The sequence below is a fragment of the Ursus americanus genome, chromosome 1, assembly GCF_024610735.1.
Source record: "Ursus americanus isolate L20-20 chromosome 1, mUrsAme1.1.p, whole genome shotgun sequence".
Lineage (NCBI taxonomy): Eukaryota > Metazoa > Chordata > Mammalia > Carnivora > Ursidae > Ursus > Ursus americanus.
In genome coordinates this window covers 29,379,840-29,402,210 of record NC_142127.1, presented here as the reverse complement: position 1 = coordinate 29,402,210, position 22,371 = coordinate 29,379,840, and the positions used below count along the sequence as shown (strand labels likewise).

Below are 22,371 nucleotides of genomic sequence, written 5' to 3'. Positions count from 1 at the left end.
TTTTCCAGTCTTTTGCCTCTAAGTCAGTGCTTCTCGGCTTTGACACTATGACCCCCAGGAGACGTTTGGCAATGTCTAGAGTCATGTGTGATTATTAAGTGTGAATTGCTATTGAAAATTGTTGGATAGTCTGCAGGTGCTGTTGAATATCTTATAATGCATGGGACAGCTGCCCACATCAAAGAATTAGTTCAAAATGTCATTAGTGCCTACAATGAGAAACCCTGTTTGTAGCATAAGCCTGAGAACCAAGTGAAAACAGCACAAGAATCACAACATTTGATTTTGGTTTTAAAGATTTTATTTATTTCCTTATTTTAGCAATAGAGTGAGCAAGCAGTGGAGGGGTGGGGGAAGGGAGGAACAGAGGGAGAGGGACAAGCAGACTCCACACATGGAGCCCTACATGGGGCTCCTTCCCACAAGGCTCCATCCCACAACCCTGAGATCATGACCTGAGCCGAAATCCAGAGTCAGTTGCTTAACCAGCTGAGCCACCCTGATTTTTTTTAAATGATACTCTCATCTTCTGTTGTGCCTGCTATTCCCCAATGTAGAGTTCTCCTCTGTTACTCTATAGAACCTTGTCTTTTAATGGAGTGGGATAGAGGTCTCCATTTAATTTTAACTATTTTAGTAATTCAGTTTTTTGAAGATGAATTCTAGCCCAAATTAAAATACTGGTTATTAAGTGACCTCCTTGTTATGTGTTTATGTTATTTGAACAGGATTGGCCCATGAGACTACATTTTACGAGATGCTTAAATTGGAAAATGAGTTGAACATTATAAATTAGGAGGTAAATGAAATCTGGAATTGACAGTTTTTCCCTTTCTATTTCAGCTTTATTCCCTCTTTTCACTCCAGATTCTTTCCTAGGCGCTTATCTTCAAAGAAGCATCTGATGGGGTTGCTAGTTTTTCTTCATTTCTTTTTTCCCCTTAATATCACATTCTTCTTCCAATGTCCCTTCTCATCTTCAGTAAAAACGCAATAAAATCTTAGATATTTTACTGCTTCTTTGATTAATAAGGCAATGAAATTACTATGAAGTTTTGACCAAAAGATTGAGGTCAGATTTGACAAGATTAAAGGTCTAAGTGTGTTAGCTTTTCTTTTAGTGCACTTGTACATTTTCACTTACTCCCATATGCTTTCATCTTGACACCATTATAAGAATATACATTTTTTATGTAGATGACCTAGAAATGTCAACTTATGTTGTTTTCTTAAAATAATCACTTCTAGGTTTGTGTATGTCTTAGTTTACTTTACAATGAATAAACACCAAAAATACTTCCTTTAAAAGCTGTGTTGCAACTAATAGCCATTAGACCTCTGTTGTTGAATCGTGTCCAATGTGTTATATATAGACCACTCTGATGCAATGTCTGGTGGGCATCATGTATTAAAAATTATATTGAAACAAATTTTATATGTGACATGTTTAGAAGCTAAAATAAAATGTTTAGTGTCACAGCACTGATAACTTTATATAGTCAAATTATATATTAGTTATGTTCCTGAATAGTACCATGATCAGTGTTGACAAGGATGAATAAAATACAGAAATTTTTCTTGTTTTCATGTATAAATATTCTTACTTTCATATGTAAATATTCTAGTCTTCTGATTTAAGAACAAACAGATGAATTAATTTTAAAATATCTTTAAAGTAGTTAATATTTCCTTTGAATTACCATTATTGTCTTTTGTTGTTTTGTTCTTTTGGTTGTTTGTTTTTTGTTTTTACCATTGTTTTGCAAACATCCTTACAGGAAACATCCTTATAGGGTCATATTCTCTCATAGCAGATTTTGCCCATACACTGTATTTTACAGAGATTTTTACTTCATTTTATAGGTTGTTTGTTTTATGTTCTTGAAAGTGACTACCTTTTGTACTTAACATTTCATTTTCACAAATCTTTCATAAGTTTGTGTTCCCACCTGGGTTTTTCACAAATTGTCATTAAAGGGAGTAAAGAGTTTTTGGGCCTATAGTTTTCCACGTGTTTGAGAATCACCATAGTTGACGGCAGGGAAAAGTGAAGACTGTGACTTTGATCCATCCTTTTTTTTTTTTTTTTTTTCCTTTTTGGATTTTGTTTAAATTAATAGACTCATTTTCTAGAGCAGTTTTAGGATTTACAGAATAATTGACGTGAGAGTATAATGAATTCCCATATATTCCCACTGGCCTAGGTCCCCTAGTATTAACCCAGTTTACGTTATTGTTAACATCTTGCCTAGAGTGTTATGTTTGTTGCAGTTGATGAACCAGTATTGATATGTTCTTATTAAGGAAAATTCATAGTACTTTGTATGTTTTGGATACCAGTCTTTTATCATATATGTGTTTTGCAAATATTTCTTTGTCTTTGGCTTGTCTTCTCTTAACAGTGTCTTTTGCAGGGCAAAAGTTTTTAATTTAAATAAAATTCAGTTTATCAATGTTTTCTTTCCTGGATTGTGCTTTTGATGTTGTATCTAAAAATTCATTGCCAAGGACACCTGGTTGGCTCAGTCAGTTAAGCGTCTGATTCAGTCTCAGCTCAGGTCTTGATCTCCAGGTCATGGATTCAAGCCCTGCATTGGAGCCCGGCATGGAGCCTACTTAAAAAAAAAAAAAAAAATTGCCAAACCCAAAGTAACAGATTTTTTTCTGTGTTCCTTTTTAGAAGTTACACAGTTTTACATTTAATGTATAGGTCTATTATCCATTTAGTGTTAATTTTTGTGAAAGTTTTAAGTTCTTTGTCAACTCAGTTTTTTGCCCACATCTGTTCACTTGTTCCAGTGGTATTAGACTTTATTTGTTGAATTATCTTTTCTTCTTTTTCAAAAATATTTATGTGAGTCTATATTTGGCTTTCTGTTATGTTCCATTTATTTATTTTTCTATTCTTTCACCATTGCGACATTATGCAGTTGAAGCTTGAACAACCCAGGTTGCAGCCCCCCTATACAGTTCACAATGAGTGTATAACTTTTTAATTCCCCCACAAACTTAACTACTACTAGCTTACTGTTGACTGGAACCCTTACCTATAACATAAGCAGTTGGTAACACATATTTTATACGTAATATATGCTTAATTCCTAAAGTGATCTAGGGAAAAGAAAATGTTATTAAGAAAGTCATAAGGAGGGGCACCTGGGTGGCGCAGTCGTTAAGCGTCTGCCTTTGGCTCAGGGTGTGATCCCGGCATTCTGGGATCCAGCCCCACATCAGGTTCCTCTGCTAGGAGCCTGCTTCTTCCTCTCCGACTCCCCCTGCTTGTGTTCCCTCTCTCACTGGCTGTCTCTGTCAAATAAATAAAAATAAAATAAAAAAAAAAAGTCATAAGGAAGAAAAAATACGTTTACAGTACGGTACTGAATTTATATATTAAAATAAGTGTGTATAAGTGGACCCAAGCAGTTCAAACTCTTGTTGTTCAAAGGTCAGTTGTATATATTTGCCTAGCTTTATAGTAAGTCTTGTAGTGGGGTAGTTTCCAGCCTCAAACTTTGTTCTGGTGCAGTATTGTGTTGGCTGTTCGGTGTCTTTTTCCTTTCCATGTAACTTTACAATCAGTTTATTTATCCACAGAATAGATCTATAAATCAAGATTGGAAGAACTGACATAGTAACAATACTGAGTTGTCTTATGCATGTACATGGAATATCTGTACATTTATTTAGGTCCTCTTTAATTTTTTTATCAGAGTTTTGTATTTTTCCTTATGTACATCTTTTGTTAGATTTATATGTAAGTTTTTTGTGGGATTTTCTATTTTAGTACTAATATAAATGGTACTGTGTTTTTAATTTCAAATTCCAGTTCATTTTTGGTGTGTAGGAAAGTGGTTGATATTGGTATATTAACTATGTATCTTGCAACTTTGCTTCAGTTGTTTGTGTGTATGTATTCTTTGGGATTTTCTACATACATGATCTTGTTATCAGCAGACAGAGACTGTTTTCTTTCTTTCTCCCTGTCTGTATACCTTTTATTTCCTTTCCTTGTCTTACTGCATTAGCTATGGGTTCAAGTAACATTTTGAATACCAGTGGTGATCCTTGTTCTTGATCTGAGTGGGAAAGCATGTAGTTTCTCACTATTAAAAATGGTGTTGGCTGTAGTTTTTTTTTTTTTTTTTAAGTTTTTTTTCCATTGGGAAGTTCCCTTCTATTCCTAGTGGTTTTTGTTTTATTTGTTTTTGAGAGAGAAGGAGACAGATACAGCGTGTGGGGGAGGAGCAGAGGAAGAGGGAGAGAGAGAATCTTCAGCAGGCTTCACCTCCAGCAAAAAGTTGGATGCTGGGCTCAATTTCATAACCCTGAGATCATGACCTGAGCTAAAATCACGAGTTGGACGCTTAACTAACTGAGCCATCCAGGTTCCCCAATTCCTAGTGTATTTTTGAATGGGTGTTGGATTTTGTGAAATGTTTTTTCTGCGTCTCTTGATAAAATATTATTCTTTTTATTAATCTTGTTGATGTTATGGATTGCATCATTTGCTTTAGGAATGGTGAATGAGCCTTGCATACCTGGAATGAATCCCACTTATTTTTTGTGTGTAATTATCTGCATATAGTGTGTGATTGAATTTGTTAATTTTTTGTTGAGAATTCTTGCATCTGTATTTATGAAAGATATTGATATGTAGGTTTCCTTTCTGTAATGTCATTGTGTGGTTTTCTTATTAGGGCAATGCTTACCTTATACAATGAGTTAGAATGTATTCCTTCACCTTTATTTCCTGGAAGAGACTTGGTATCATTTGTGGAGAATTGATATCATTTCTTCCTTAAATGTTTGGTAGAGTTTACCAGTGGACCAATCTAGGCTTGATGATTTCTGTTTTGGAGGGTTATTTACTGATTCACTTTCTTTAATACATATAAATGTATTCAAATTGTTTATTTTTTCTTGCATATATTTTGTTAGGTTTTGTCTTTCAGAGAATTGGTCCATTTCATCAAGGTGTTAAATTTGCAGGCATAGTTGTTCATAATTTTCTCTTATCATCATCTTAATGTTTATAGGGTCAGTACTGATGGTCTTGCTTTCATTTCTGGTATTAGTCATTTGTGTCTTTTTAAAATCTTTTGTTCTTAGCCTGGCAAGATGTTAATAAATTTTAAATTTAAACTGATCCAGTTATTTTGTTGATTTTCCTGATTGCTTTCTGCTCTAATTTGTATTATTTCTTTTGCATAGTTTAGGTTGAATTTGCTTTTCTTTTTTTAGTTTCCTAAGGTAGAAACTTAGATTATTGCTTTTTTAGGGTTTTTTTTTTTCCTATTCTGATAATATTTGTTCAGTACTATAAGTTGTCCTCTAAGGACTGCTTTTGCAACATCTCTTACATTTGGTTGCATTCTGTATGCATTTTCATTTCTTTCCCAATTTTTGTTTTTCTTGGTTTTTCTTCTTTGGCCCATGTGTTATTTAGAATTGTATTCTGTCATGTATTTCATCTCTGTATTATGGGATATTCTTGGTGTCTTTCTATTCTTTCTTTCTGGTTTAATTTCATCATGATGTTACACCATACTTTATATGATTTCTAGTCTTTCAAATGTGAGGTGTATTTTATGGCTCAGAATGTGGTCTTCACTGGTGAATGTGCCATGTGAGCTTGAGAAAAGATTGTGTAGTCTGTTCTTGTTGAATGCAGTATTCTATAAATATCAATTAGATCCATTTGACTGATGGTCCTGTCCAATTCAGGTATGTCTTTTCTGATTTTCTATCAATTACCAATAGAGGGATATTGATGTCTCCAAGTTTAAGAATGATTCATCAGTTTCTTCTTGCATTTCTACCACTTTTTTACTGCATGTATTTTGACCCTCTGTTGGCATGCACACATTAAGTATTATTATATCTTATTGGAGAATTAACTCCATTATCCTTTACCCTTTATTCCTGATATGTCTGCCTGCTTTGAAATTTGTTCTGTCCAAAATTAGTGTAGTTCCTTCAGCTTTTTTATTTTCTTTTGATTGGTGTATATCTTTGTCTCTGCACTTTCATCTGTTCCATTATATTTAAAGTAAGTTTCTTGGAGACCACATATAATTCGGTTTTGTTTTTTTACCCACTCCGACAGTCTTTTTTGTATTTGTTGTATTTACTTCAACCACTGATATTTAAAGTCCTTACTGACATAGTTGGATTAATAGCTACCAGATTTATTGCTGTTTTGCCTTTGTTGCCTTGTTCTTTGTTTCTTTTTTTGTCCTCTACTCTTTTTCTGCTTTTTCTTGTTTTGAGCATTTTACATTATTCAGGGCTTTTCTCTCTCTCTCACTCAGGCTATATTATATTTTTTTTATTTCTCTCAGCAGTTGTTGTAGAGTTTGCAGTTTACATGTATGAGCAATCCAAACCCATTTTCAAAAAAACACTACACCATTTAATGGTTAGTATCATGTAACAGGGTATTTGTAATTTCTTACTACTATTCCTTACAATATTTTTTCCTTAGTCATTTGTGTACTGTTAACCATATGAAAGCATTCTTTATTTCTCTTTTAGTGTTTTTGATTTTTGGTATTTCCTTTTGATTCATTCTTAGAAATTTCATCTTTGCTTAAAATGTCCCTCTCTGATTGTAGGTTACCTGCTTCTTCCTTTAGAGCCCTTACATATTAGTCAAAGTTTTATACTCCCTGTCTGTTAATTCCAAAATCTTTGTCACATCTGAGTCTCATTCTGTCTCTTCAAGCTATGTTTTTTCTTTTTTCCTATTGGTAGGCCTTGTAACATTATGTTGAAAGCTAGAAATGATATACTGTGTATAAAGTACTGAGGTAAATAAGTCTTTAGTGTGAGATTTTTGTGTTTATTCAGCTTAATGGTAGGCTGTGTTTATTGTTTGCTGTACCCATAGGTGTCAAAAGCTAAAATTTCCTCTTGTGTTTTTGCTTTTGTCTCCATCATTTTCTTTGGAATTCCCTAGAGATTTCATAAACAGATTCTTGAGAGTTCTTTTACTCCTGCTTTAATACAGGAGCCCTATTAGTATGGTAGTAAGATGTTGGTGGAGGGGAAACATTATATATTACTATAATTAGGTTTCAGTTTTGTGTGTGAGAGAGTCTGTGCCCCTGGGCTATGACCTTTACAGGTACTTCTCAGCTTCCCCCATAAATAAACACACATTATTCCCCTTAGGTGAGTCAGGAAGGCAAGAAGGGGCTGGAGTTGGGTGTTTCCTTTCCCCAGGTCTGTTCGGCTCTGGTAAAATACCTTGCTTTGTGGGCATGCCTTGCTAAGGAGGACAGAATACTCTAGATGTATTTCAGTATGACTGTTTTTCCTTTATCCCTGTTAAAACAGGAGGAAATTTTTTTCTGATCCTTGGTGCAAACCTAGTAGGGTTTTTGGAGGTAAAACTCAGAAAAGTGTGGGGTCTTCCCTAAGACTGGGCCCTCCTGGAGTTAATTCTCAAACTTATCAACATTGAACCTCCAGCAATTTGTCAGTTGCATTTTAAATTTTCGTACTTTGAAATTGCTTTCAATGCAGTATCTGTTCCTGGGCTTCTGCTCCAATAAGCTGTTATTCTATATGCCTATGTATATCTAATATTGGAAGAAACAGTTTGCCCTATTACTTCATTCTTACAGATCTAAGAAGAGTTGTTTTTCACTTCGTTAAGTTTTTTTCTTGCTGTGAGGACAGGAGTGTCAGCCTCCAAGCTCCTTAAATGCTGAACAGAAAGCTTTGATCCTTTCAAACAAAAAATTGTAGGGTTTTTTTGGGTTTTTTGTTTGTTTTTTGGTTCTTGTTTTTTATTTTAAAACCAAGTTAGTCAAGATTATAGTTGAAGAGTAATTGTGTTTCATTGTACCGTATAACATAGTTAGCGTCCTATCATTGGATATTTAATTTTCCTTTTTGTAATCAAAGATAAACATTTTTATAGCTAGATATTTGTGTATGTCTGTAACTATTTCTTTTGAGTAAATTTCTGGAAGTGAAATTGCAGGATTGAAGTGTGTATAAAATTGAGCCTTCTACTTATATGTGTTGTACTATCTTTCTGTGTTGCTTCTATTATCCACAACCTCACCAATACAGACTATCGTCTTAACTCAAACAGAGCAAACATTTTAATTTTGTATGCCAAAAATGATATCATTTAGTCTTTTTAAATTTAATTTTAATGAGAAAGAACTACATTTTAAAGATGAAATTTACTTTATTCTCTTCCTAAGTTTTTTTTTCCAAGTATAATTAACATACAGTTACTACTTTCAGGTGTATAACATGATTCAACACTGTACCTTTCTTATTGCTCATCAAGATAAGTGTAGGCTTAATCTCCTTTATCTATTTTAACTATCCTCCAACCCATCTACCCTCTGGCAACCACCAGTTTGTTCTCTGTACTTAAAGAGTTTGGTTTTTTCTTTTTTTCTTTGTTTTGTTTCCTTAATTCCACATATGAGTGAGGTCTCTTACGGTATTTGTCTTTTTCTGGTTGACTTAATTTCTCTTAGTGGTATATCTTCTAGGTTCATCCATGTTGTTGCAAATGACAAGATCTCACTTTTTCGTCATGGCTGAGTGATGTTCCATTATGTTATGTATATATATTTCAATATATATATGTCCACCACATCATCTTTATCCATTCATGTGTGGACGGACAGTTGGATTGCTTTCATATCTTGGCTATTGTAAATAATGCTGCAGTAAACATAGGGGTACCTACATCTTTTAAAATTAGTGTTTTTGTATTTTTTGGGTCAATACCTAGTAGTGCAATTACTGGATCATTTGGTAATTATATTTTTAACTTTTTGGGGAACTTCCGTACTGTTCCCACAGTGGCTGCACCAGTTCGCATTCCCACCAGCAGTGCAGGAAGGTTCCTTTTTGTTCACATGTTCTCCAAATGTTGTTTCTTGTGTTTTTGATTTTAGCCATTTTGACAAGTATAAAATGATAGCTCATTGTGGTTTTAATTTGCATTTCCCTGATGATTAGTGATACTGAGCATCTTTTCATGTGTTTCTTGGCCATTTGTATGTCTTTGGAAAAATGACTACTCAGGTCCTCTGCCTACTTTTTAATTGGATTGTGGTTTTCTGGTATTGAGTTTTGTAAGTTCTTTATATATTTTGAATGTTAATCCTTAATCAGATATATCATTTATAAATATCTTCTCCCATTCAGTAGGTTGTTTAATTTTTTTGGTGGTTTTCTTTCCTGGGCAATAGCTTTTTATTTTGGTATAGTCTCACTAGTTTAATTTTGCTTTTGTTTCCCTTGCCAGAGGAGACATACCTGGAAAAATGTTTCTACAGCCAATGTCAAAGAAATTATTGCCTGTGTTTCCTCCTAGGAGTTTTAATGGTTTCAGGTCTCCCATTTAGATCTTTAATACATTTTGATCTTATTTTTGTATGTGGCATAAAAAAGTGGTCCAGTTTCATTCTTTTTTGCAAGTAGCTGTTCAGTTTTCCCAGCACCATTCGTTGAAGAGACTTTTTCCCATTGTATACTCTTGCTTCCTTTGTCATAGATTAATTTGCTCTAAAAGTGTGGGTTTATTTCTAGATCTTCTATTTTGTTCTGTTGATCTTTTGTCTATGTTTGTGCCAGTACTCTACTGTGGGATTACTACAGCTTTGTAGTATACTTTGAAATTTGGGATTGTAATATCTCCAACTTTGTTCTTCTTTCCCAAGATTGATTTGGCTATTCAGGATCTTTTGTGATTCCATACAAATCGTAGTATTATTTGTTCTAGTTTTCTGAACAATGCTGTTGGTATTTTGATAGGGATTTGCATTCAGTCTGTAGAGTGCTTTGGGTAGTATGCACACTTTAATAGTATTAGTTCTTCCAGTCTGTGAGTATGGAATATCTTTTAATTTGTGTTGTCTTCGATTTCTTTCATCATTATGTTATGGTTTTCAGTGTAACACACTTATTAATCTTAATTTTATTCCCAGATATTTTATTTATCCTGGTGTAATTGTAAATAGGATTGTTTTCGTGATTTCTCTTTTTGCTGCTTCATTACTAGTGTATAGAAATGCAACAGATTTTTGTGTGTTGATTTTGTATTCTCTGACTTTACTGGATTCATTTATCAGGTCTAGTGGTTTGGTGGAGTCTTTAGGGTTCTCTATATGTAATATCATGTCATCTGCAAATAGTGAAAGTTTTTTACTACTTTACCAATTTGGGTACCTTTTATTTATTTTCTTCATCTGATTACTGTGGCTAGGACTTCCAGTACTATGTTGAATAAGATTGGTGAGACTGGACATCCTTGTCTTGTTCCTGACCTGAGAGGGAGTGCTCCCAGTTTTTCCCCATTGAGTATGGTAGGTGTGGGTTTTTCATATATGGCCTTTATTATGTTGAAATATGTTTCATCAGAACCTATTCTGTTGAGAGTTTTTGTCATGACTGGATGTGGTACTTTGTTAAGTGCTTTTTCTGCATCTGCTGAGATCATATGGTTTATATCCTTTCTTTAGTTAGTGTGAAGTATTATGTTGATTGATTTGTAAATGCTGAACCATCCTTGTATCCCTGAAATAAATCCCACCTGGTCATGGTGAGTGATTTTTTTAATGTATTGTTGGATTTGTATTGCTATTATTTTATTGAGGTTTTTTGTTTCTGTGTTCGTCAGAGGTATCAGCTTGTAGTTTTCTTTTTTTTGTAATGTCTTTATTTGGTTATCCTTCAACTTTTTGGAATAGTTTGAGAAAAACAATATTAACTCTTCTTTAAATGTTTGGTAGGATTCATCTCCAAAGTGGTCTCTTGGACTTTTTTTTTTTTTTTTTGGTAAGAATTTATTTACTTTAGAGAGAGAGTGCGCACATGCATGTGAGCAGGAGAAGGGGCAGAGGCAGAGGGAGAGAGAGAATCCCAAGCAGACTGTGCCCTGAGTGGGGAGCCCGATATGGAGCTCTATCTCAGGACCCTAAGATCATGACCTGAGCCAAAACCAAGCATTGGATATCCAACCGACTAAGCCATCCAGTCGGTTTGACTGATGTTACAGTCAATCACTGAAATAAGAGCTTCTTACAGATTCTTGACTTAACAATAATCTCTGATTAAGAAATATGCATGTTTTCATCAATTAGCATGCATAGTTTAACAAAGTATATGTAAACGCATTGTTTCAGTGATTAAAATGGGGTACTAAATTTTAGCATTTTGCAGATTGAAGAAATCTTGCAGTTTAGCTTTTTTTGTTTTGAAGAGAAATAGAGCTTAACGCCCTTTAATATATAGGAACCACATGAAATTGTTCTAGTGGGATTTTTTTGTTGTTACTTGCTTTCTCTAGAATAATATTTATTATTAGTAGTAAGAGCAGATATATTGTTCCTGGTTTTATTTGTAACATTATTTATAGTGGGTTTTTGATACCTATCCTATTATAAATTAAAGAGCCAGATTTTTAACTTTCCAAAAGATACTTTATTTATTAGGCTATTATCTAATAAATATTTGATCCAGAATCTTTGATTCTATTTATGAATTTTGTGTGAGCGTTATATCTATAATGATTTTTTTTTGGTCTTTTGACTAGTTTTATTAACAAAGGTTGTATCAGTTACATAGGAAAAAGTCCAAAGGCTTGTATTTTTTTCTAGATATTGAAATTGTTTAAATCCCTTTCAACTTCTTTTTTGAATGTTTGGTTAAAAATTAAATTTCAGAACTTCTTGGTGCTATAGTTATTTTTTGGCATATTTTTAACACACTTCCCATTTCTTTTGTGATCACTATTTTTTTTTAATGTTTTCTGCCTTTACTTTTTCTCACTGTTTGTCTTAATTATTTTGTCATTTTTCTGCTTTTCGTTTTCATCATACACAATTTCATCTTAATTCCAGTTTAGTTTTATAAGTTACATGTTGCAAAGTTCATATTTAGTTTCTTTAGTAATAAGGGTGTAAGTTTGTCTAATACCAAGTAGTTCTGTACCCAATTCTAGCAAGAGTGTTAGGAAGGGAGTGTTCCCCACACCACCACGCAATTCTCAGACACTAGCTGGATGTCCTACAGTTCATCTGAATTCTGACATTATTTACCTGGAGATAGCATCAGATTCCACACATTAAGGGTTCAGTCCTACAAAACTATCCCCTGCGCTCACTACTTCAGGTTCCAGTTACAGGTCGAGGTTGTCACCTGTTCTTCTGACCAACCTGCTATAGATCAGAGGTTCCAACGATCTGCTCCTTTTGAGTGGCTCCCAAAACAGAATCATTTTACTTATTAGATTACCAGTTTGTTATTAAAGGGTGTAACTCAGGAGCAGCCAGATGGAAGAGATGCATAGGACAAGGAATGTTGGAAGGGGTGTAGAGTTTCATGTCTTCGCTGAGCATGCCACTCTCCCTAAATCTCCATGTGTTCACCAACGCAGAAATTCTTTGAAATTTGTACTTGTGGGATTTTTGTGGAAGCTTTATCACATAGGCATGATCTATTATCAGCTCCATTTCCAGTTCTTCTCCCTTCTCAAGAGAATGGGATTGGGGCTGAAAATTCCAAGCTTCTTCTAATCATGGCTTACTCTTTTGATAACCACTCCTTATCCAGGATGTATCCAAGAGTTGCCTCATTAGACCAAAAGACATTCCTATCAACCAGGAAATTAAAAGGGTTTCAGGAGTCTTGTGTAGGAACCAGAGTCAGAAATCAAATTTTTGAACAAAAAATGCTTTTGGTGCTCTTAACACTGAGGAAGTTATAAGTGTTTCAGGAGTAGTATGTGCCAGGAACCAGGGCTAGAGACTAATATGTATTGTTCATTAACTCACAAATACCCTACGTTTTCCTCTAAATTTTACCTTGATTCCATTCTCTGGATTTTGTGATTTTTTTTTTCTTTTTGGTAGAGAAAATTAACAGTATTTATGATTAATTCTCATGGATTATCAGTACTATTAGTGGGTTGGGTTTTTTTCCTATAAATTTTAAAGCAGGATGTATTGGTTATCTCTTGCTATGTAGAAAATTATTCCAGAACAGTTGCAACCAGTAGTGGTTTAAAACAAAAAGCATTTATTTTCTGACAGTGTTTCTGTGGGTCATGAATTCAAGAGCAGCTCGGGTGGATGGTTGTGGTTCTTCCGATCTCATGAGGTTAGAGTCAAGATGTTAATTGGGTTGCGGTCATCTGAAAGCTTGACAGGAGCTGGAGAATCTGCATCTAAAATAGTTCACTCATGTGGTTGGCAAGTTATTACTGACTCTTGGTAAGAGGTCTCGGTTCTTTACTACAGGAACCTCTTTATAAAATTGCCTGACTATCCTCATTACATGGCAGGTGACTTCCCTCAGGGCAGGTGGTCTAAGTGAAATCAAGGCCTGTCCTCAGAAGTCACACTCCATTATTTACAATATCCTCTTGTTTATACTGGTCAGCTCTATAACATGGTAGGGGATTCCTCAAAGATATGAAGGTAAGTTCTTAGGTAAGAACCACCGAAGACCATTTTGGAAGCTAGTTAAAATAAAGTGGGATTACCAAGTTTTCTTTTAGGATGTAAGGAAAACCTTGCATTTTGAGTATGAGACCTCCTCCTATTAGTGTCAGAAAGTTACCTGGGGTACCATTTCCCCTTCTCAGGTCTCAGTGGCTATCCCAGGTATCTTCAGAAGAAGCTGTCACTTTACGTAGAGAACTATAGTTGTGGCCTTCAGTTAGGATAAATGGAACTTCTGCTGAGTTTCCAAAATTAGAGATTGGTAAACTCCTTTACCATTCATTTTCCTCATGTTTTATGATTGTTGTCCTGCTCCTTTAGATCTTATGGTTATTCTGGAATTCTGAGAAAACTTACATGTTACAGAAGTCTTTTACAGATACTAGGTTATAATACCCTTTGTGTAGTCAGTGTGCTTTGTATCTTATAGAAGTTTTTCAGCATTTTGGTCATCTCATCTTTTTAGCTTTCCTGATGGCATAGATTTGTTCTATTTATTGTTTTTTCTGTGACATTGGTGACATTTTTGAAGGAAGTCAGGGTAAATTGATGTGCTCAGTTAGCTTTCTTAAACAGGAGCCTAATGGTTTGTCTCACAATTACGCAGTGTGGTCTGCCTCCACAGGAAGAAAAGACTAGTCCTGCATGTGCTTTTTCGTGCATTTACTTAGAAAAGACCATTTTTTTATTAACAAGTATATTGCACCACAAGTATGTTGTACCACAGATCTAATGTTGACATTCTGTGTTTGTTTACCTCTTACCTTTTCAAGGAAATACATGTGGGTATATTGAGTTAGGTTTGTTTTATTTAAGAATTAGGAAATTAATTGGTTGAGTGTATTTGAACTTTTTTCAGGTAGAAGAGTTAGTTCTCCCTGTAGCCAGTTAATTAGACTGGTGCTTTTGTTTATTGTTGGGAGTTTTGTTTCAATGAGGGTGGTTTTTATTGTTTTCCTTACCTCAGTGGTAAAAGAATAGCAATTTTTTCAGAACAGAGAATGGTATATATATGAGAGGTATATAAAGAATGACATCAGTATAGGAAACAGTATATTTGAACTTGCCTGTTCACAATTGATCATAAGTTAGCCTTGGTTGGATGGGGGTGGTTTGCTGAGAAGGGTAGATATATTGCATCTGAGTGCTTAACCTGAATCTGACTGTAACTGGATCTGTGAGTAAATTTGTGTCTCTGTTTTCATATGTGAAAATGAGGGAGTTGTGTTTGATGATCTTGCTAAAAATAAGTGAGTCTATAACTTTTATGAAGACACTTTGGGTATTTTATCTTAAAGTCATCATGATGAACAGTTATTTTTCAGTACAAAGAATAATGTAAGTAACTGAAAATTCTGGTTTGGAGTCTCAAAAAGAAAGTTTTCCTGTGTATTGTACAACGTTGTGTAAGAAAAAATTCCAAGCTGTCTTTTTAAAGCAAAAAAAAAAAAAAAAAATGTTTCCGATAAGGTCTCTCTTTTAAAAAAAAATCCAACTATTTGTGGAGATCTTATTACGGTATAAATGTTTAAACTGAGATTTTTCAACTGTCATGGCAAAGTTATCTAAGCATGTTGATGGGGAGGTTAAGGGGTGTATATACATTAGTATTCTTTAGTAGACACAATGGGAGAATATAATCTCAGGCTTAGTACTCAGATTGTAAGGATATGGTCCTTTTGTTTCCTGCATAAACCAAAGAGTCTCATTAGAAACAACAAACTGTTCTTAAAGTTTTTAGGGTAAATTATAAGATTTCGGGTTTACATGGGATAATTTCTAGAAATTCTCAAGTGGTTTCTTTTTAAGGCAGTATTTTCAGATTTGTCTTCTTAAAATAGTTTAATATTTGCTAATTGATTCACTGGGGTCGTAGCATATAATATTTACATTTACAGGAATTCAACTGTGAGTATGTCAAAGGGAAAAAACAAAATAGTGGGAAGGATTCTATTCATTATTCTTCCTAAATGAACATATGCCCTGGAGTAATTGCTCTTGTAAGTACAGTACTGTACAATACTATACTTTATGAGTATGAAATATACTTATGTACTTTTCCAAAGAAAGTCTCTATGTGTTCGTTCTCTTCTTACTCACTGACTTTAGTGCACAGGTCTTAAATATTGAGTCCTACGTATGATACCTTCCTCCATCCAAAAATAAGATGTTTTTGTTGATTCAGATCTTTGTTTCCTTTATACTGTTTAGCCATCCAAGTAAACACATTAGCTTTGAATCACAGCCTTCATTCCTCTTCCTATTCCGCATATTTCTAGTCAAATTCCCTGTGCTCAGAGAATTTCCTGCGTTCAGAGTACTGTTGGCTAATATGACGTTTAAGATGTAGTTACGAGATAAATCAGTGCCAGTAAAAAGATATAATACATTTCAAAAGCTGAAAAGATTTCTAGATTATTTGCAAATGTGTTGTGTCTTCATTAGCCTATATAATTCAGAAGTGAATATATTTTAAATGTGTATTTTAAGGAAATTCTCTCAATTTTTTTTATTGTTTTACAGTAATACAAAATTGACATGGGATACATCATGGGATGTTTCATGGTCAGTAGTTATAAATATTGTAATAACTTATAAGTAATTGCCTTTTTTACATGAAGATTTTGTGTCATTAAACTTAATCATTTTCCCACTGAGATTGTTTACTTATTTTGTTGACTATTGATCCACCAGTGTTATTAAAAACAACTCTGGGGGCATATTCATTAAGGTTAGGATTCTGATAGGTTCTTTACAAAGTAAATACATTTATTAAAAGATACATATGTGTATGTATCTCTGCACATACATGTGTGTACATATGCATGTATATACACATATAAGTGTGTGGATATGTCTCCATGTGTTTATGTGGTTCCAGGCACATTGCTATGTAGTATTGAAAACTGAGATGCAAGAGAGAACATGGCTTTTCTGGAGAATTACAGACTTTTTGTATGAATTATTTTGTGAGTTTTGAGTATTAGACATTATAAATTTTTAAAAATAATCGACATTGTAAAATAACAATGAAAAAAATAGCATGTCATTATATAGTTAGACTAAAGGTGCTTAAACTTTGGATTCATTTGATCTGAGTGAGTTTCTAAGTAAATTGTGTCACCTCTATATTCACTGGGAACAAATGGAGAGAAAAAAAGATTTTATAAAGTTGTCAGGAGTTACTAGTTATTCCACTGTGGACAAGTTTATCTAGAAATCACATTCAAAAACGCAATTATTTAGGATTACTCTTCAGCTCTGATGAACTCAAGGAAACATCTCACCAGTCTCTGCCCCAACTTGACTTAACTAAATCCACATAATTTTATAGACAGCATTTCCACCTGATCTTTTTAGGAAGTACTAAGAATATGTTTGCTTGTCTATAAATTCTAAAACTGGAATTTATACCTATTTTGTCCCTTATTTGTCCCACCTTCAGCCTTTCTTTTAATTCTATTTTAATCTTTTCCTTGCTACAAACACTCCAGCTGACAAGAGATAAGTGTGGAAACTAATTCTAGCTGGCTGAAAAACAGCTTAAATATATTCTTACCTCAGTTTCATCTCAAAGAACAATAACAAAACGTGGAAACCACCCACAGATTTTCCTAAAATATCTTTCGTTTTACATTTTATTTGACTGTTTATCCAATCAAGATAATTTTTCTAACTGAAGAGAGGCAAAGTTCTAATGTTTTGTCCATTGTTACTGTTCTTTGAAAAATGCCAGCCATATTGAGTTAGACACTAAGTAAACAGTAGTAGAATTTGTATTTTTCACTTTTACCTAATTTAAACAAAGGTTGATAGTATATAGTATATATTCTTTTCTTTAGTTATTATCAGAGGGAAATCTTTTTTTTTTTTATTTTACCATGAGTTCTTGTCACAAAGTCCTACTCCTCTGTACTGGAACTTTAGGGTTTTGACCAAAAGAGGGCTGTTGAAAAAAATAATGATAATTTGTACATTTTTCATTTTCAATCTCACCAATTTTACACAGATTTTGTAGGAATTCTGTTAGTAAATTTCTTTTCTCATGTAAATTGTTTTTCCAAACTGGAAAGTTGTGTTTTTATATTTTTAACAAATGGACATAATAAAGCCTATTCATGCTCTTTGTAGGAATATATGTTAGAAAGTTCTTTTTATAAGTAGTTTTAAGTGCCTATGTATGAGAATTTCTTATAGGTAATACATCAGTTTCAGCCACAAAATCAGAGATAAAAACGTTTTCAAATTGCTCTCTCCATAGCACAAGTTTCTTTCAAAAATCAGTTTCTTGCCTACCTTTATTTTAAAGTTCTACATAGAGTTTGTTTCTTTCTTTCTCTTTCTTTCTTTCTCCTGTCCTCTTCTCTTTTCTTTTCTTTTCTTTTCTTTTCTTTTCTTTTCTTTCTTTTCCTAAGCAATACGCTTTAGACAGGCAGCCACTGTTCTTTCCAGGAAAGATCGACTGGTTTTTTTTTGCAATGTCTGAATTATTTCACTTTCATTTAAAAACATCATAATACCTTTAAGTTCAAGTTAGCTGCATTCATTAATTCCACCAACTGGGCCCATATGCCTGTGTTGTATAGTAATAAGCTGAACATGAATAAACATGTGATGGTGCCATTTGTAACCCCTATGGTTTACTTAACTCCCACTGTTTCCTTAGGGCTCCTGGGTTGCTGTTAGTGACATGACATGACATGACTTGAGAATCAAGTGAAGGTATTAATGTCAATTTATATATTAAGTATTATCTAAGTTTCATGTAATTCTAACTTTTTAGGTAAATATTTCAAGTAAAAGCCTTTAAATACTTGTTTTATCTGAGAGGATTATTTTGCACCAACTAGTGTGGAGCTTATTCATCTGCAGGGCAGGAAAAATTCTTTGTTGTATCTTTGACCTACTTGGACAACTTGAAAACTAAGTAAATAGGACATAGTCTCACCTGTTTTCTCTTGTAAATGCTTTCTTTGGTTTACAGTGTTACAGTTTCTGTTCACATTACTAGTATAGGCTTCATTAATTTTTTTCTCCTTGTCACTTTGCAGGCTATTCCCTTGAAATAGAAGCGTTGGGCCTTGAACAACATGAGGATTAGGGGCATACTTTTTTTTTGTATGTCTTGATATTTTCTATTTAAAAACTGTCATTTGAAACTAATAATTTAGTAGCTCTGGAAATCAGATTTTCCTGTTCTGCAGGGTTTGCTGCTTTTTTGTCTTTGTTTATTATTCTACTTTTTTAATTGTAGTGTGTCTCTGTACCAAAGATCAGCTTGAGGTATAAAATTAAGGTCTCTCAGGTGTCTGTGAGCCTGTACCTTCCCCTGGACATGCATCATGACTTTTTAATTCCTCTCATTTTATGCAGTTTCTTTTGAATATCCTAGTCTGTAATCTCTGGCTCCCAAAAAGAGGAAGAGTAGGGGCACCTAGGTGGCTCGGTCGGTTAAGCGGCAGACTCTTGGTTTAGGCTTAAGTGATGATCTCAGGATCCTGAGATCAAGCCCTATGTAGGATTCAGCACTGGGCTGAGCGCTAGGCGTGGAACCTGCGTGAGATTCTTTCTCCCTCTGACTTCTTTACCCCCTCACCCCCCCACCCCTGCCCCTGCACGCCCAAAACCACTCTATCATAAAAAAAAAAAAAAAAAAAAAAAAAAAAGAAGAGTAAAATGAAGGGAGGGAAAAGGGGCACTGGCCTTTTAAATTCCATAGAAGTTATGACTCAGGAGGAAGAGGGACTTCCAACAATAAGAGGAAATGGAATAACGATGGCAACCTGTGTAATATGTTTTTCTGAGATGAGAAGCCACCATCAGCACAAATCCCTGACATTGGGCAACAGGATCCCTTTTACCCATTCTGTCACCACAAGCTGTGTAAGATCCTCTAGTATCAGCTTCATAGCTGCCTCTCATTGGATTCAGTAGTGGGAGATGGGTAGCTACTGAGCAAAGAGCTGAAATTAACCGAAATTAATGGCAATTTCCAAGCCTTCCTCTGGATATTACAAACCTTAAATAGACTCTAGAGTTCCAAAATAGTTATATCACATTCTGTCCTGTACAATTGCTTTCTAGTGGTGATAAATTCCTGGTGCTTCCTACTTTCCATAATCCATCTTCCCATAATCCCCCTAGGACATTTCTTTTTAATTATTTGTTTGTTTTATTAGATATTGCAAGGATTCTCTGATTTCATTTTGCTCAGTGATCCTTATCCACATGACTCCTTATTGGCTTTCCAAAGTTCATATGATAAACGCGTATTACTTTCTCATGTTCAAAGAAGTATATTATTTTAAAAATACAGATGTTTATTAATGTAAATTATGCAGGTACACATTTGGATTGTCAGTCTTGAACATCTGGGATACTAGCAATTTTCTTTCAGAATGCATTCATCTGGTATTTTTATTCCCTTAAAGAAAAGCCCAGTGATGATTTTGATGGCTCTTTTTGATGTTTACAGGGTTGTTGTTTTTTGTTTTAATGCCACTTCAGATTAACAGAACACTTCATTGGGTGTCACTAGAGGTAACAGCTGCTGCTTATATGTAAGTTGTGTGATCTTGGCAGGTTTTTAAAAATCTCTCTGCCCAATTTCTACTCTAATAAAAAGCAGCCAGTATGTTCTTTAAGGCCCCTTTCTTTACTGAATCCATGAGTTTATCCCTTGTTTTATACTTGTACTGCCTTTTCTACTTTAATATTCATATATCTTATTCCAGTCAGACTTTAAGCTTTTTGATGATAGAGACCAACTTTAATATTCATCTTTCCCATAGTGGTTTTCCCAGGGCCTTTGTAATAAGTACTGATTGGCTAAATATTTGTATGATTGAGAATCCTTATATCAGTTTTATGCTTCTTGGTTTTCTCATTAACTATGATACAGGGAGGCATTTCTACATTCATTTTACATAAATAAATAAATGTTTAATCCTTTTTTTTTTTTAAGATTTTATTTATTTATTTGACAGAGATAGAGACAGCCAGCGAGAGAGGGAACACAAGCAGGGGGAGTGGGAGAGGAAGAAGCAGGCTCCTAGCGGAGGAGCCTGATGTGGGGCTCGATCCCACAACGCCGGGATCACGCCCTGAGTCGAAGGCAGACGCTTAACCGCTTTGCCACCCAGGCGCCCCTGTTTAATCCTTTTTAAGATTGCATTTATCTTCTGTTTTATTTGTAATGTCATTCCCAGTAACAATTTGTGTTTAATATGGTAAAAATATTCCTTTAAGCAGTGTCTGGAAACTGAGGTGGTAAACTCATTTATACACACACACACACACACACACACACACACACGGACACACACATATATGTGTCACCCATACACATACAGAAATTCATACATATACATATGGAAATTGGAAATATTCCAAATATATGTTGTATAGCCATCTTATAATTTATTGGGCCAAATTAGTCATGAACTGTTATCACTATATAATATCACCAAAAAAATTTATATCTAGTTTACACAGCTGACAAGTTGAGTATCTGAAATTTGTGGCATGAAAGGATTTATAAGTGACTTAACAGTATTATTTTGGTGAAGCAGTATGTTTTTTACTTTAAAATATTTATTAAATCAATTCAGTAATTTATTGAGCAGCTTATTCTCAGCCAAAGCGAGTGGTTATCCAAAGCAATTATTGGGGTGCCTGGGTGGCTCAATCTGTTAAGCATCTGCCTTTAGTTCAGGTCATGATCCCGGATCGAGCCCCATGTTGGGCTCCCTGTTCAGCAGGGAACCTTCTTCTTCCTCTCTGTCTGCCCCCTAGTCATGCTTGCACACACACACTCTCTCTAGTGTGCTCTCTCTCAAATAAATAAAAATCTTTTAAAAAGTTAAAAACAACAAAGCTAGTGTCATACTCTCTGCCTTTGTAAGATTTGATAATTCTGGGTTCTTTAAGACAGTGATAGTCAAAATCAGGTTTTATCTTATGCAGATGTTGTATGCTGTTGCTAATTAGCAGTCTGAAAGATACTTTGTCAATTGTCTAGACTTAAAAAAAGACTGACTTTTTTTTTTTAAAGATTTTATTTATTTATTTGACAGAGATAGACAGCCAGCGAGAGAGGGAACACAAGCAGGGGGAGTGGGAGAGGAAGAAGCAGGCTCATTGTGGAGGAGCCTGATGTGGGGTTCGATCCCATAACGCCGGGATCACGCCCTGAGCTGAAGGCAGACGCTTAACCGCTGTGCCACCCAGGCGTCCGAAGACTGACTTTTTTTGTTCAGATTAGTGGTATATGTCTATAATGGAATATTACTCAGCCATAAAAAAGAATGAGATCTTGTTATTTGCAACAACATATATAGACCTAGAGGACATTATACTAAGTGAAATCCAAGGAAGAGAAATACCAAATGATTTCCCTTCTATGTAGAATCTAAAAAACAAAACAAATGAATAAACAACAACAACAACAACAAAAGAAATCAGAAACAGTCAAAGAAATACGGAAAACAAACTGATGGTTTCCAGAGGGGAAGGGTGTGAGAGGATGGGCAAAATTGGTTAAGGGGAATAGGAGGTATAGGCTTCCAGTTTTGGAATGTGTAAGTTACAGAGGTGAAAGGTACAGCATAGAGAATATAGTCAATGGTATTGTAATAGTGTTGTATGGTGACAGATGGTAGGTACACTTGTCATGAGCAAAGCATAGTGTATAGACTTAATTGAATCACTATGTTTTACACTTGGAACTAAAGTAATGTAATGTACCAACTACAGTTCAATTTAAAAAAATCTGATTTGAGGGGCTATCCTAGGAGTCTGTGCACCTTGATTGTCCCTGGATGGTTTTGTATTCTGTTAGTCTGAAGGACAATCATCATTAGAACTAGCCTAAGATGAAGAGGTCAGGTTG

At 34.5% G+C, this 22,371-nt stretch overlaps 1 protein-coding gene across 8 annotated transcripts in view; it reads left to right on the top strand.

The window, feature by feature from the left end:
* Positions 1–22,371, top strand: part of ORC4 (origin recognition complex subunit 4) — an 86,498-nt gene that overhangs the window by 6,213 nt on the left and 57,914 nt on the right. For 2 of the 8 annotated variants that reach the window (XM_087860628.1, XM_045782266.2), the window contains exon 2: positions 16,005–16,046. The exons of 3 other annotated variants lie outside the window; for them this stretch is intronic. In XM_087860628.1, the coding sequence (XP_087716754.1) occupies positions 16,037–16,046 (10 nt within the window). In that variant the 5' untranslated portion in view covers positions 16,005–16,036. 3 more of the 8 variants (XM_045782284.2, XM_087860626.1, XM_045782293.2) reach the window with 3 other exon arrangements.